The sequence below is a fragment of the Barbatula barbatula genome (assembly GCF_947034865.1).
Source record: "Barbatula barbatula genome assembly, chromosome: 14".
Classification (NCBI taxonomy): domain Eukaryota; kingdom Metazoa; phylum Chordata; class Actinopteri; order Cypriniformes; family Nemacheilidae; genus Barbatula; species Barbatula barbatula.
In genome coordinates this window covers 3,395,475-3,409,815 of record NC_136777.1, presented here as the reverse complement: position 1 = coordinate 3,409,815, position 14,341 = coordinate 3,395,475, and the positions used below count along the sequence as shown (strand labels likewise).

The 14,341-nt window shown below is 40.9% G+C and overlaps 1 protein-coding gene across 2 annotated transcripts in view; it reads right to left on the bottom strand.

The window, feature by feature from the left end:
• Positions 1 to 14,001, bottom strand: part of pcdh15a (protocadherin-related 15a) — an 87,142-nt gene extending 73,141 nt beyond the window's left edge. For both annotated transcript variants that reach the window (XR_013787601.1, XM_079473719.1), the window contains exons 1-7: positions 13,875 to 14,001; positions 12,776 to 12,931; positions 7,163 to 7,282; positions 6,925 to 7,035; positions 5,413 to 5,583; positions 593 to 701; positions 294 to 406 (exon numbers count right to left, since the gene is read on the bottom strand). Coding sequence is in view for 1 of the 2 variants with exons in the window: in XM_079473719.1 (XP_079329845.1) it covers positions 294 to 406; positions 593 to 701; positions 5,413 to 5,583; positions 6,925 to 7,035; positions 7,163 to 7,282; positions 12,776 to 12,931; positions 13,875 to 13,886 (792 nt within the window). In the remaining variant the exon portion in view is untranslated. The remainder of the gene's footprint in view (positions 1 to 293; positions 407 to 592; positions 702 to 5,412; positions 5,584 to 6,924; positions 7,036 to 7,162; positions 7,283 to 12,775; positions 12,932 to 13,874) is intronic.
• Between the last annotated feature and the right edge of the window lie 340 nt (positions 14,002 to 14,341).

Genomic DNA, 14,341 nt, shown 5'->3' with positions numbered 1-14,341 from the left:
GCCACAACAGCTTAAGCAGAAACTTTGCAAAACACTGAATTTGTGTCACTGCACATACTTCCGGGCACGACTGTAATGTGGTCTAGTGAGCACAATGTAGCAAACTACTCTTTGAACGTTAATCCTTGAATCACATACTCTGGGAAATACTTTTTTCCTTAAATCAAAAGTTCAAAATGCCTATGAGTAAAATCGAGCAGAATGAGCGTCCAGGACCTCAAACGCTCAAATCTTCAATATTGATGATCGTGGAGAGATTCATGAACTGAAGAAAATGATGAAGCTAAAATGACCTTAATGGTGAGAGTGAAGCGTTGATACAGCTCTCTGTCCACCGGTTTCAGCAGGCGTAGCTCGGCTGTGCTCTTGTTGAGTGAAAAGAATTCTGGGTAAGCGGGTGGTTGACCTGAAACAGTACGATCAAATCTGTCAGTTTGATTTGTGAGACAAACTTACTGCTTCACTGTAGTCAACTCTTATAATCAATTTCAACATGTTTGGAAACATAAGCTAAGAGGGCAGATGTGTCTGTGTGCATCAGTTTGTCTTCATCTAACCGGAACGTGCACAATATCCTGTTTGAAATACATACCAACCAGAACGAAGTACAGAATGCCGGGTCTGTCCGAGGGCGGCTGGATGTTTCTATCCTGGTCTACAGCTCGGATTGGAGGAGTCACATTCAGAGGGTTAAGCTTGCTCTGAAACAGAAATATGACCAAGTGAGAACAAACTAAATTGTCTGAAAGCAAACTTAGACAGCAAAGAAATGCAGAATGCAGACTGATATGCAAATGCAATCTTTTGCAGAGATCGCTTGCTTTTCTTGTTTTGTTTCCTAAACACCCTCACAATGTCCACGGCGCACCCTTTAGAATTTCAAAGAGATCTCAAAGTCTCAACATCAAATCTGTGTCATTACCAAGATTTCATCATGAACTATGAGGGTTTCAGTAAGAAAATGAATATTTGATTAACATTCATAGCCAAATTATCACGGATACGCTACCCACATTCATTTGACAGCTAAGTACATGTCACCATTTGTCTCATCTGAATCTATTTTTATTCCTCTCCGAGCACTTTAGGAGAAACATCTGAGACGGAGAAGTCCTTTAAGCCTGTTCAACTATGAAAGAGCAAGCATGAAGCTTCCTCAGGGCTAACAGCGAAACTCTTGAGACACTTGACTGTATTAAAAGCTACACTTTGTGCTTTACAGATGTGTGTGCACTTCACACTCACATACAGGTTCTAACGGATATGATAATAAGAAACAGCTCATTCGGGACCAGCGCTTCATTAAAATGGAAGTGTAAATACAGATGCTCAATGTTAAATAAGGATGAAAATCAGAACTCCTGCCCACCTGAGATGTCTAAAACTACCCATAATCCCCCACCCCTCCAGCAGGCATTAGGACGATTAATCTGTGCCTGGAGACAAGAAAAAGACTCTTGAACCAAACCCCAGCTCTAATTGTGAAATATGCGCTCTCATTAATTTGCACTTTTCCTTTACAATGCTACTCCTGCCAAAGGGAATAAGACAGAGAGAGAGAGAGGGTGAAATAGAGAAAGAAAGAGGGAGTGAAACAATGCAATAACGTATATGGAATTCAATTCTATCTTATTGAATACTGGGGAGTATACACTGAATGCTACCTCATTTAAATAAAATGGAATGTATGTGAAACACTATATGCACCATACTAACTTATTAGCAATACTTGACATTGTGTCCTGCTTACTGCATATTGAGTAGGAAACACTGCCTACTATTTTTAAATAGCAAGTGAAACAGAATGCATTGATTAAGTCTATGTATACGATTACCTATTACCTACCATACTTAATACTTGATATTGCATGCTGCTTAATGCATACTGCAGTACACATTGAATACTGTCCACTGTAGCATGTGAAACAGTATGCATTGATAAAGGCTATAACATATTACCTGCCATTCGCAATAGTTTACTTTGTTTCCTGTTTACTGCATACTGGAAAGTACACACTGAACACTGTCAACTATTTTTAAATAGCACATGAAACAGTATGAATTCATAAGTGCCCTTTTTCACAATAACCTACTACCTTTCATGCTAAATAATTGACAGTGCATATTGCAGTGCACATTTTTCTATACTGCATACTATTAAATAGCCATAAAAAAGTATAAATTAGAAAAGGCTAAAACATATTACCAAACATACTTAAAACCTGACATTGTTTCCTTCTCAGTGCATTCTGGGGAATACACACTGAATGCATCCTATAATTTATAAATTGCAGGATGTGTTAAAGTATGCATTATGTACTGTACTGGTTATGTACTGGCTATATTCAAAATAACCTATTACCCAGCATACTAAGTAATTGACAGTGCATCCAGATTACTGCATACTCCAGTTATACTGGACAATACTGAATGTTGCTGACTTAATGGCGTTTGAAACATAATGCATTATGTATTGTGCTAAGCTCTTACCGTACTAACTTGACATTCCACCTGTTGCGCACACTGAATAGTGCTTTCTTTATAACCATATAATATGCCGTTTTCATTAGAAATGCTATATTCCCAATAAGTATAACATTTTATTATAAATACTTCATAGGCATTCCGCCTAATGTACTGTATACTGAGCAGTATATAGGTAACTAAATAATGCATACTTTTTACATAAATATAATTTGGAAAAACCATGCATTTAGCATTGATACCAATAAGTTTACAAAATTACCCAATATTATTAGCCAAATGTGACATCCTGACAATTACCTTATATATTACTACTATTCCTGCAGTATGCTGTATGTGCCGAAATGTATAGTATATAACAGAGTACGCTGCACTGGACACCATCCCACAACGTCTTACCAAAAGGTTTGCTTGTGATTTAATTCTCATGACATCACACTGACACAAAGTGTAAAGTGAACAGACTCTCTACATATTAACTTGGGATTGGAAAAAGGACATCATTATATGAACATCAAAATAATCCTAAAAACATCAGAATCAAAGCAGAATTTCTAAAACGGATTCATTTTCTCAGCATGTGTGCTCATAACCTTTGCACTTAATGCATCAACATACCAATTTAACTACAGGAACAATAATCACAAAACACTAAGAGAAAAAGAGCAGATAAAACCGGAGTAAACAAAACACAAAAACGGCAAGTCAACCGTTGGAGAGGACGAAAATCTGCTGCACATTTATTAGGTGCAGAAACGGGAGCCCTTGGGAACGCTGCGTCTGTGCCGGAAATTCTTTTTCCGCATACATTACGAAACATCTAAGTCCCCCTGAGCGCAGATCAGGCTTGGCGGCGTTGGACTCCCTCTCTGTGTACGTGCGGTTGAGTTTCAGAAAGATCCACCTCCTCAGAGGTCTGCCCACTCCCCGCTCACCTCAACTGGGGCCTGATTTCATCAAAGCATCACGTCCTGTCTTTGATGGGCGATGAACCCTGCGGTCCCACAGAAGGTCCTGTCCTGCTTCGTCTCTGTCCCCAATCTCATTCTTCCGTCCACGCCGGCCAACTTTTATCATCCACCTGTTTTTCTCATCTAAATCCCTCATTTCTCACCCTTTCTGTCTCTGCCTTCTCTGTCTCGTCTTTAGCCAAGCGCGGGTCAATAGGGCGGAGAATGTGATGGAAAATATGGTAGGAGATGACATATAACACAGTATGGGTCTAAACAACACCACAATGACACATATAACACTGAGGGCTGAATTCAATAAAAGTATATTGCATGTTTTTGGATTCAATGTGTGATTTATGCAAATCTGGGGAAGACGCAAACACCTTAAAACAATTATTGTCGATTTACACGGCACAGTTCCCCATCTAACAGGTCGGTTTGAGCACAAGGCTGTGCATCTAGCATCGCTACACTACTGTAATAAAGACACCTGTCTCAGCTCTCCCGCCAAAATGTACTCGACTACAGCGAGTGTCTGGAAACACGCCTGGTTTGAGAGCTCGTCTCCATCATTTTATGAGTTACTGGTATGGTTAATCTGAAGTTGGATATGAAAGCGGATCTCGTGTTTGCTTGGCTCGTACAAAACTCTGAATATCTTTCAAAGACTTGAAGCCATGAAACTTGTTAACGATTGCAATACAGCATCTGGTTATTTCTTAAAAGCTCCATTGTTGCAAACACAAGAAAGACCCGTGCACGCCATCCGGAAATTGCATAAAACCAGCCAATCAGTTTAGAGCTTTAGAGAAACCTCATGTTGTGTTATACGCAATACATCAGATGGTAAGTAAACACAAGCTGTGATAAAAAAACACAAGTTAAAAATTTGTTTTACATGTCAAATTAAAAGCAACAATTAATGTATGTGGATTTTACATTCAACTTAAACGTGTTGTCTTCTCATGCTTAACATAGTCAACAAAACGAGTTGGATGTATTCCGTAGTATCTCTGTGCTCGATACGCTCCCCCAGTGTTCGTACAGGTTTCAGAAAGTTTTTTTCGAACATGAAAAATCGTTACGTAACAACTTTTCTTAGTCCCTTATTGGACAATTCTCTTGGAAAAGAATGTGGCACGCCCACGCATCAACCATGGAGAGCGGGAGAAGGAGCATGTGCACAAGTCACGTTCATGGTGCATATAGCGCTGGATTTGGAGATCGTTCGAAACTGATTGATGGAGCGGCGGTCCCAGCGCTAAAAGATTCTGGACATGAACCACACGCAATAAGTGAAACTGATGTCTGAGTTTTGTTGGCAATGTGTGTTTTAGTTGCTTTAGTTCGCCCCTCCCCCCACATATGTTTTCGGATATAATCGCACAGCTTTACCGATATAAATGTGATCAAACGAAAGACTGTGGATATTTGACAGGTGCGATATTATTCTGTAAATACTCATGATTAATATGAGATATACAGAAACTGTCTGAGTTATGGCCGCTTTAAACAAAACTGGTTTTGATCAATAATCGAGACTGAGATTTTCAGTGCTTGGTATATTTCTCTCCATCAGTATACAGGACTCCTGCAGTTATGTGCATCTCAAATCTCTACACGAGCATCTCTCCTCAGCTGCCCCCATCCTCAGGTCACTCTGTTTTGCTCAGATGAAATATTTCAGTTCAAGTTTAGAGATCTGACATTTTTATCCTCCAGCAACCCCCAAAACCTTATACTGTATGACCATAGCCCTTGCCAAACTGCAATCTCTAACAACATCTTGAAGCTAGTCTAGTTACAGAACTTCATATACAGCTTGCATAGAGTTCACAGATCTTCATCTACTGTGGACAGACCAGACAGATGATCAGCCAAATTTCAGACTAGCTTATTCACTTTGGCAATCATGACCCAGTTTGGAGCTTTTCAAAGCATCTACAGCAGTGTTCCGCAGGTTCTGAGTTCTTACCGGGTCTGTGAGCTCTGGAATGGCCACGCGGTATGTGATGGGACTACAGTCCTGAGTGTTGTTGACCAGAAGGCATGGGAGAAATATGGGACCTAGATCGTCTCCATCTAAAACGTCCAGGGTTAGTGTGGTGGTTGCCGTGCGACGACTTCCTGGAAACGGAGCCCGGTCCTGGGATAAAAAGCAGTCATGTTACCATAGATACAGACCTTCATATACAGAATGGATAGAGTTCACAGATCTGCATTCAGAGAGACAAATGAGAATATTAAGCTGAATTGTGAACTAAAAGTCAATTCCTAATAAATAAGTCAATAACAAATAAATAATACATAATATGATAATGAATATTATATATAGACGCAGGAAACATTAAGAGACCATTTCAAAGTGATTTAAAAAAAAATCTGAAAATATTATTTATAGGTATGTTTAGATCAAATTATCATTTTTGTTTCTTTCTTGGAACTATAAAAATATTGTATCTATTAGCATTTATTCGCAGAAACAAGCGATGCAGTATCATTTTTCAGACCTCAAATACTGCAAAGAAAACAAGTTCACATTCACTTTAAAGCTACACAACAGTAATATTTGTACATGTGTTCGGTATAATCTAATATATAAAATAATCGAGTTCAAATAATTTGTCTTGTCATGTGTCTTGTCACATCTTTCGCTGTTGGGTGACTTTACGTTCTTGACTTTACTTCTGAAGTTTGATTTAGTCTTAGCTCAACAGACACTGATGATTTCTGCAGCGTATTTCCTTTTCTCTTCAAGAAAAGAGATGAACAGCATTTAGCATAGACAGGAAGTCCTGCATCATCTCCAATCAGGTTTCAGAAAAACCTACAGACTTAAACACAACAAACCCGGTAGAAAAAACAATCCCTTGTTTTCCACATCATGAAATGATTGCATTGTTTTGGAGGAGGCCTGAATTAAAGCATTTATTGGAGCGGTTGGCTCCTCTGGCCTCTGGGGTCCGGCCACCTTACAGAGATTCTCTTCTCTACGGCTTTACAGCTGATTGTGCATTCAGCTCATGTGAAGCTGGAGGGATGCGTTTGGAAGTGAATCAGGATGCTGGTTATTCAGAGACTGATAGAGGGAAGTGTGTGGAATTTTAAAAACGTGCATTGTAGAAACGGGCAACCTCAACGCAGACTGTCCAAAAATACAAGGGTTTTTTTCTATTATCTATAGAAAAGTGTAGATAATACTGTTTGTAGACACCCACATCTTATAGCCCAGAGGCATTGAACCGCCAACCTTCAGTCATAAGCTTTGCCTCCACTGCATTTTTAGGGATTGTCTGAATCTTGTGTTGAATATGACTGAAGTCTTAAGAAAAAATATGTTTTTGTGTTGAAATTATCCTTTTTTAGAGAGGATATTTGCATGCCGTACTGTATAGAGCCTGTAGCGCTTCTTTAAAGTTCATTATACACACTATAAAAACATCTAATGATACAGTGCAGAGTATGTTTTATGTTTTAATAATCTTACATTGGCCTGGACTATAATAAGATAGCGAGTCCTCTCCTCGTAGTTCAGTCTCTCTGTCAAAACAATGTTACCAGACAGAGTCCCAGCGACCCGCACAGTCCTGTTAGACATCTGAGAGAGAGAACAATTTAAAATGAAATATTACAGTCGGAAAGTTCATTCGATTCCCATCTGTGCAGTCGTTGCTTTAAATGAAGCATTAATGACAGTTAGCAAGAGCGGAGTCGTGATGAAGTACCGGGTCATTTGGGTTGTACTGAATGCCGTATTCAATCTGTCCATTTGGCCCGTCGTCGATGTCCGTCGCTCCGTTATTTCCTGAGAAGCCGGTGAAGATGGTGGTACCGGCTGGAGTGAGCTGGAGAGATATACACATGAATCATACTTCACACCCGCTACATGTTTGTGTTACAACACACTCTGACAAGCCTCAGATGTGACCCGCTAACGTCCAGATACTGCAGATGTTTCTTTTGCTATATCTTGGAAGACTAGACAAGAGAGAAAATAAAGAAATACAAAGAGAAAAAGACCAAAGAAAGGAACAAAAAGAGAGAGACTCAAGCACATGCTCGACAAAACTTTGGATCATGTCTACACAAACATGACTGAAGCTTACGCAGCAACCCCCCTCCCCCACCTGGGTCAATCTGATCACCTTTCTTTGTTCCTCACCCCCAAGTACATTAATCTCATTAATCGTGTGAAGCCATCAGTGAAGACCATCAAGGTGTGGCCTGCGGGGGCAGACTTTCACTCCAGGAAAGGTTTCTACACACAGACTGGAGTTTGTTTGCTTCTCAGGCCACCAGTGGCTCTCACATGGACATCAACAGTTACACCTCATCTGTATTGGACTACATAAATTCCACCATTGATAGTGTCACAACCCAGAAGCAGATCACCACGTACCCCAATCAGAAGCCATGGATGAACAAGGAAGTGCGCCTCCTGTTGAAAGCACGCAACACCTGCCTTCCGATCGGATGATGCACAGGCCTATAGTACTTCTAGGGCAAATCTGAATAGGGGCATCAAAAAGGCCAAGCACTACTACAAGCTGAAGCTAGAGGAGCATTTTTCCAATTCTGACCCTCGACGCATGTGGCAGGGCATCCAGGCCATCAGTGACTACAAACCCAAACACTCCACCCCCATAGCCACAGACGCCGTCATCCTGAATGAGCTTAATGACTTTTATGCTCGCTTTGAGAGAGACAATAAGGAAACAGCTACCAAACTCACACCCTCTGCTGACCACCCAATCATCACACTTAACTCCACTGATGTTCACACTGCACTAAGCCGGATCAACGAGCGCAAGGCTGCTGGCCCAGATGGCATCCCTGGTCGTGGACTCAAGGCATGTGCGGAGCAGCTCGCTGGGGTCTTCACGGACATCTTCAACCTGTCCCTCGCCCAAGCAGTGGTTCCAGCGTGTCTTAAATCCACCTCCATCGTGCCCATCCCAAAACATTCAAACCCGTCATGCCTTAACGACTACCGTCCTGTAGCACTCACACCCATTGTTATGAAGTGCTTTGAGTGGCTGGTCCTGGCACACCTAAATGTCTCCCTACCACCCACACATCGCAACAATAGGATTACGGATGATGCAGTGTCCATGGCGCTGCACTCTGTGCTCACACATCTGGACAATAAGGACACTTACGCACGCATGTTGTTTGTAGACTTCAGCTCTGCTTTCAATACCATCATCCCTTCCAAGCTAATCGTCAAACTTGGAAACCTAGGCATTAACAACTCTACCTGCAATTGGATTATGGACTTCCTGATGAACAGGCCTCAGCTTGTTAAGTTAGGCCTCATCTGCTCCACCACCACCTCAACACTGGTGTACCACAGGGCTGCGTACTGAGCCCCTTTCTCTACTCCCTTTTCACACTCGACTGCAGGCCTGTGAACGGATCTAACTCCTTCATCAAGTTTGCAGACGATACAACAGTGATTGGTCTCATCAGCAACAACGAGACTGCATACAGGGAGGAGGTCCGGCACCTGGCCACATGGTCCTCAGACAACAACCTGCTCCTTAACACCTCCAAGACAAAGGAGATCATCGTGGACTTCAGGAAGGCGAAAGGAGGCACACACGACCCCATCCACATTAATGGGATGGCTGTTGAACGTGTTTCCAGTTTTAAGTTCCTGGGGACTCATATTTCGGAGGACCTGTCCTGGACCAACAACACCTCATGCCTGGTCAAGAAGACTCACCAGCGTCTCTTCTTTCTGAGGACACTGAAGAAGAACCAACTGTCTTCAACTATCCTGGTGAACTTCTATCGCTGCACGATAGAGAGCAACTGTGTCACAGTCTGGTACGGGATCTGTTCTGTTGCTGAGCGCAAGGCACTGCAGCGGGTGGTGAAAACAGCCCAGCGCATCACAGGGACTACACTTTCTCCCATTGAGGACATCCAGAAGAAACACTGTCTGCGTCGAGCTCGCAGCATTCTCAAGGACTCCTCTCACCCCGCTCATAAACTGTTTACTCTCCTGCCTTCCGGTAGGCGCTTCCGGTGCCTTCGGACAAGAACCAGCAGACTAAGAAACAGCTTTTTTCCCAGAGCTGTTTCATTATTGAACTCTGCCCCCACTGATTCCACTACCTCTCTTACCTTGAACTCCAAGCTGCTATAACACCGTTTACATTGCACTACAGGGCTGCATGCATGACTGAACTGTACACACCAGTACTTCATGTTATGTGCTCTACTGGACTGTTTACACACGCACAGCCTCATTCGCACTCTATACTGCTCACTTGCACATCTGAAATATGCTCATTTGCACTAATGGACCACTTTCATAACTGCACTAACTTATCTACTGTCTGTAACTCTATTAACTGCATCTACTCATCTATTGCACTGCAACCTCAATAACTGCATTAACTAATCTACTGCACTGTAACCTAATTAACTGCATTAACTCATCTTCTGGACTGCAACCTATTATTAACTCTTATACTGCACCGTAACTTTAATAACCGCATTAACTCATCCACTGCACTGTTACTTCAAGAACTGCATTAACTCACCTATTGCATTGCAACTTTAACAGCTAATGTCAATAATCTATGCACACCTAAATCACTTGCACTATTGTTTAGTCTAAATTATTATCTGCTCATATCCACCTGTACATTAATGTTCATAGTGTTAATGTTCATAGTAAATAGTCATCTGTATATATTGTTCATAGTACATACCTACACCGGCGGCGCCAGGGGGGGTCTTGGGGGGTCTCAAGACCCTTCCAAAAAACGGCTTGACCCCTCATTTGACCCCCACCCCTTCCTGATTAAAAAATATTTGATATATATTAAAATATATACATCCGGGATAGAGATGACGCAGCGTACATTTTAGCCATGTATATGTAAAAAAAAACGTCCGAACAATCCCACACCACCACCCGCCCATGTACGGTCCGCGCGGCAGCGCCGGTTGATCGCGCGTGCGCTTGAGGCAGTTTGACAGACGGTAGTCTAGGCAACTTATTTGGAAATGACCTCGAAAAGACATAAACGAGTCAGGATCAGAGAAAAGTAAGAAGAAGAAACAGCGAGATGATGCCCGTGTGCATCACTTGCAGGTAAGTCCATGTTTAATCAACTTAAATTCGGGAAATGTGCATGTGCTGCTACTAATCGTAATGCACCTCGAAGTTTCTGTCATTTGTTATGTAACTATGTTGCTATAACTTTAATTTCGGTGCAGCTTGCAATCTGAATTGAGATTTTACTGTTAAACATTGATAGTTTTTTTGTTTTGCTATTCTGTTTACTGAAGAAAAGTTTGCACTTTCAAATGTGTAGTATGTGTTGGCTATTCTGTATGTTCTCTATTTAGTGTTCTTAAGTTTTATACGGTGATGCTGCTATTGTGTTATTGGTATTAAGGTTATATGTTTGGTAATAAAAAGTTAAACTGGCAAAAAAAAAAATTATTTCAGGGTGGGGGGGTCATCATAATGGAATTATTCTTAGGGCACCAATATAGTTAGAAGCACTGGGTGTGGATATGGCAATTAAAGTTCGAGCATATTGTTTGCAAACTACAATTGATTAATTAATAAAAAAAAAGTAGTTGACATGCTGTGTTGTTTTATTTGTTTAGTAGCATTAATATGCAGTTATTAGCCGTGTCCACTGTATTTTTTGTTGGTTTTCATGAGACCCCCTTGAAATGACCAAGACCCCCCATTGACCCCCAAATCAAAATTGTCTGGAGCCGCCACTGCATACCTACTGTCATATTTTCATAGTACATACCTACTGTAACATATTTTCATAACTGTATAATATTTTCTCAATGTTGTATTCTGTATTTATTCTAACTGTATATCCTGCACTTGCTAATTGCACTTCTGGTTAGACCTAAACTACATTTCGTTACACTGTACTTGTATATGTGTAATGACAATAAAGTTGAATCTAATCTAATCTAAACATGCTTGCACACAGATGCACACGCAGGAATATTAAAATTACAGTTTTAGGTCATTTTACAATTGCGGTGACATTTTTATCTGAATCAGATTGTCTTTTTCAAAAATGAAGGTCCATCTGATTGGCTGGCTCTACTGTATGCAACACCCTGTGCAAATAAGGATGTCAAATCATTTCTTCTTAAAGACATGAATCATAACCTTTAAAGATCTAAAGCATCACAAAGTCTTTATGTAAGTAATGTCACAAAAACTCTACACAGATGTTTTTTTGCCATTTTTAGGCGATTTCTGTGCAGTTTGTTCATTGAAACAGACGTGCCATTGCATTCCTTTTTATAATCGAGTCTATTATTGTGGCACAATCTATTTCCAGATAAGCCCGCAGGTAAAAACAAAGACCCCAGCTGAGTCTTCGTTTCCTCTTAGTTTTATTCCTCGTCTACATAAATATCTTAGGATGTTTTTCTTTGGCACTTTGTCTTCAGCTCACTGGGGGTTTGTAAGGCACTATTCATTGTACAGCTGCCATTTAATGCTATGTATTGTTTAGAAGCATAACGGACATAAAGAAAGGTAAACAGTCATCATCGATACCAAAAACACATGTTAGCATTACCTTCTTCCTACACATACAGTATGACTCTGCACTGCCTCTGGAGCTTTTCCAAAAAACACATACTTAAGAACACCCAGAAAACCCAAAACCCGTCACAGCACTTTTACATGTAAAGCAGTTCACGGTCACGTGATCACGTCCACCCACATATGCAAATAGCACCCGAAACTCTCCTTCGTCTGTCCCCTGACTTCACTATATATTTTCTCATTTTGCATGTACAGACAGAGGGAAGGAGAAAAGTACGACTGCATATTTGAAAAAAGATTGACAACCATAAAGAAATTGAGGTTTTACACATCCCCAACAGGTAGACGTCCACAGAAAATATTCTAAAAATAAATGAAAGCCATTAGAGTTAAAAAAAGTCATGGTAGATGTACTCGAGGAGAGCAGGGTCAGTCGTGTTATGTGTGTACGTACGTGTAATGTTAAGTGTAAATTTGAGCTGAAGCCAAGAGGAGATGATTTCACATCTGAATAACTGATGGCGTTTGCCTACGGACTATACAATGGCTCTACATGTGCCAGCCTCTCTCCTTCGGTCCATTCCACAAATTTAAACAAAAGTGTCATTAGCAATGTTTTGAACGCCCATAGAATCTTTGCCCAGTATGCATTTACTGTAAAATACTGCAGAAAGAGTAAGAAGAATAAGGTAAAACTAAATCATAATTGAAACAGAGAGAAAAGAGAAAAAGAGAGAGAAACAAATGTATCGATGGATAAAAGATCCGGACGCTGCACACGTCTCACCTCATTAACCGCTACATAGTACCGAGGTTGCTGGAAAACAGGCGTGTTGTCATTTCTGTCCCTTACGACTATGCGTACTTCATGCAGAATGACTGTCCCCACCAGTTGATTGGTGCACTGGACCTGAACCACGATGGTGGTGATGTATCTGGGTGGCTGAAAGAAAAAAACAATTTATTGTATATAGTATATAGACAAACTAAACTTGTATACCTCAAACTAAATACATGAAAATGAAACCCCACCCACAAGCAGGGATTTTAGATATAACAAAAGCACCATCTACGTGCACCGTAAAGTAACACATTTATGCCCAAATGTGCTAAACCGTGGCTTGTTGTGCAGCCCACCGATAACATTAGAGCATCGACCAGCAGGACCGCCCACTGTGACCATCAATACAACCACTCAGAACGCCCCATGATATGTGACAATAAAACAAAACAAAGGACATTAGTGTCAGGGCTGCGCCCGGTCACTTGGATAAATAATGGTGTTTGGACTCGAGTGCATAGCACAGAACAAACAGTCGAGCTGTTGAGTGAAGTGTCAGAATCCTACAAAGCCGTCTGAAGAGAAGCAAGAAGGTTTTCTCCAATAATCGACTGTAGAGATGATGGAGGTAAGGCGGCTTTGTAGGGGTTTCCCCCCGAGCGGATAGGATGGTTAGGAGACTGGTTATAGAAAGCCCAAACTTTGTTAACTAAAACATAATTTCTGTCAATATATCCCCCCAAAAATGACACATTGGACGTTTAAAAACACAATGCAGTTTATGTGTTATCAAATAACGGTCAATGAACATGGATCGAAAACATTCAATAACAGGCCAACTTTGAATGAAAATCTATATTTTGTACAGATTTAATTTCATCAAGTAGTAAGATATGATTTATGATACACTACATCTGCTGTTAAATCGACTTGCATGATCGTAGACTAGCTGCCCAGGGGGCACTACCATACCGAGTGAATTAACAGTAAACTCTGTTATAGACAAAATCTCCATAAAACATCTCTATAAAGTTAAATCTCCATAAAACATCTTTATAAAGTTAAATCTCCATAAAACATCTTTATAAAGTTCAAGCACACTCACCAACTCTCCCATTAGCTGATGTTCTGTGAATCAGATTACCGTTAACAGAGTTAATATAGTCAAGTGCAGTTATAAAGCAGAGCGGCTATGAGGATTCAACACGCTGCTGTTCTCGCTAAACGTCATTGTTCCAGCTTCTGTTTGACTCACAGACTTCAGGCAGTCTGCCATACATACATAAGGCTTTTCCCTCTGTGTCAGCCAAAGGACAGCAGCTGCAATGTGTTATTTTTGACAGTGTGTATGCGTGTGTTTACTCACGTCTCGGTCCAGCACTCTTCCAGTGCTGTTGAGAAACAGTCTCTGCAGCGTGGGGTCAAGGATAACCCAGTAATCATAGTTATCTAGCAGCGTCAAGGAGATGGTTCTATCTGGATCTTGTGCTCGACCGTTGATCTGCATGTTTTCCACAAGAACTGTGCCTGAAAGATAGAGAGAAACACACACATGCACAGTTCTGAATGTTT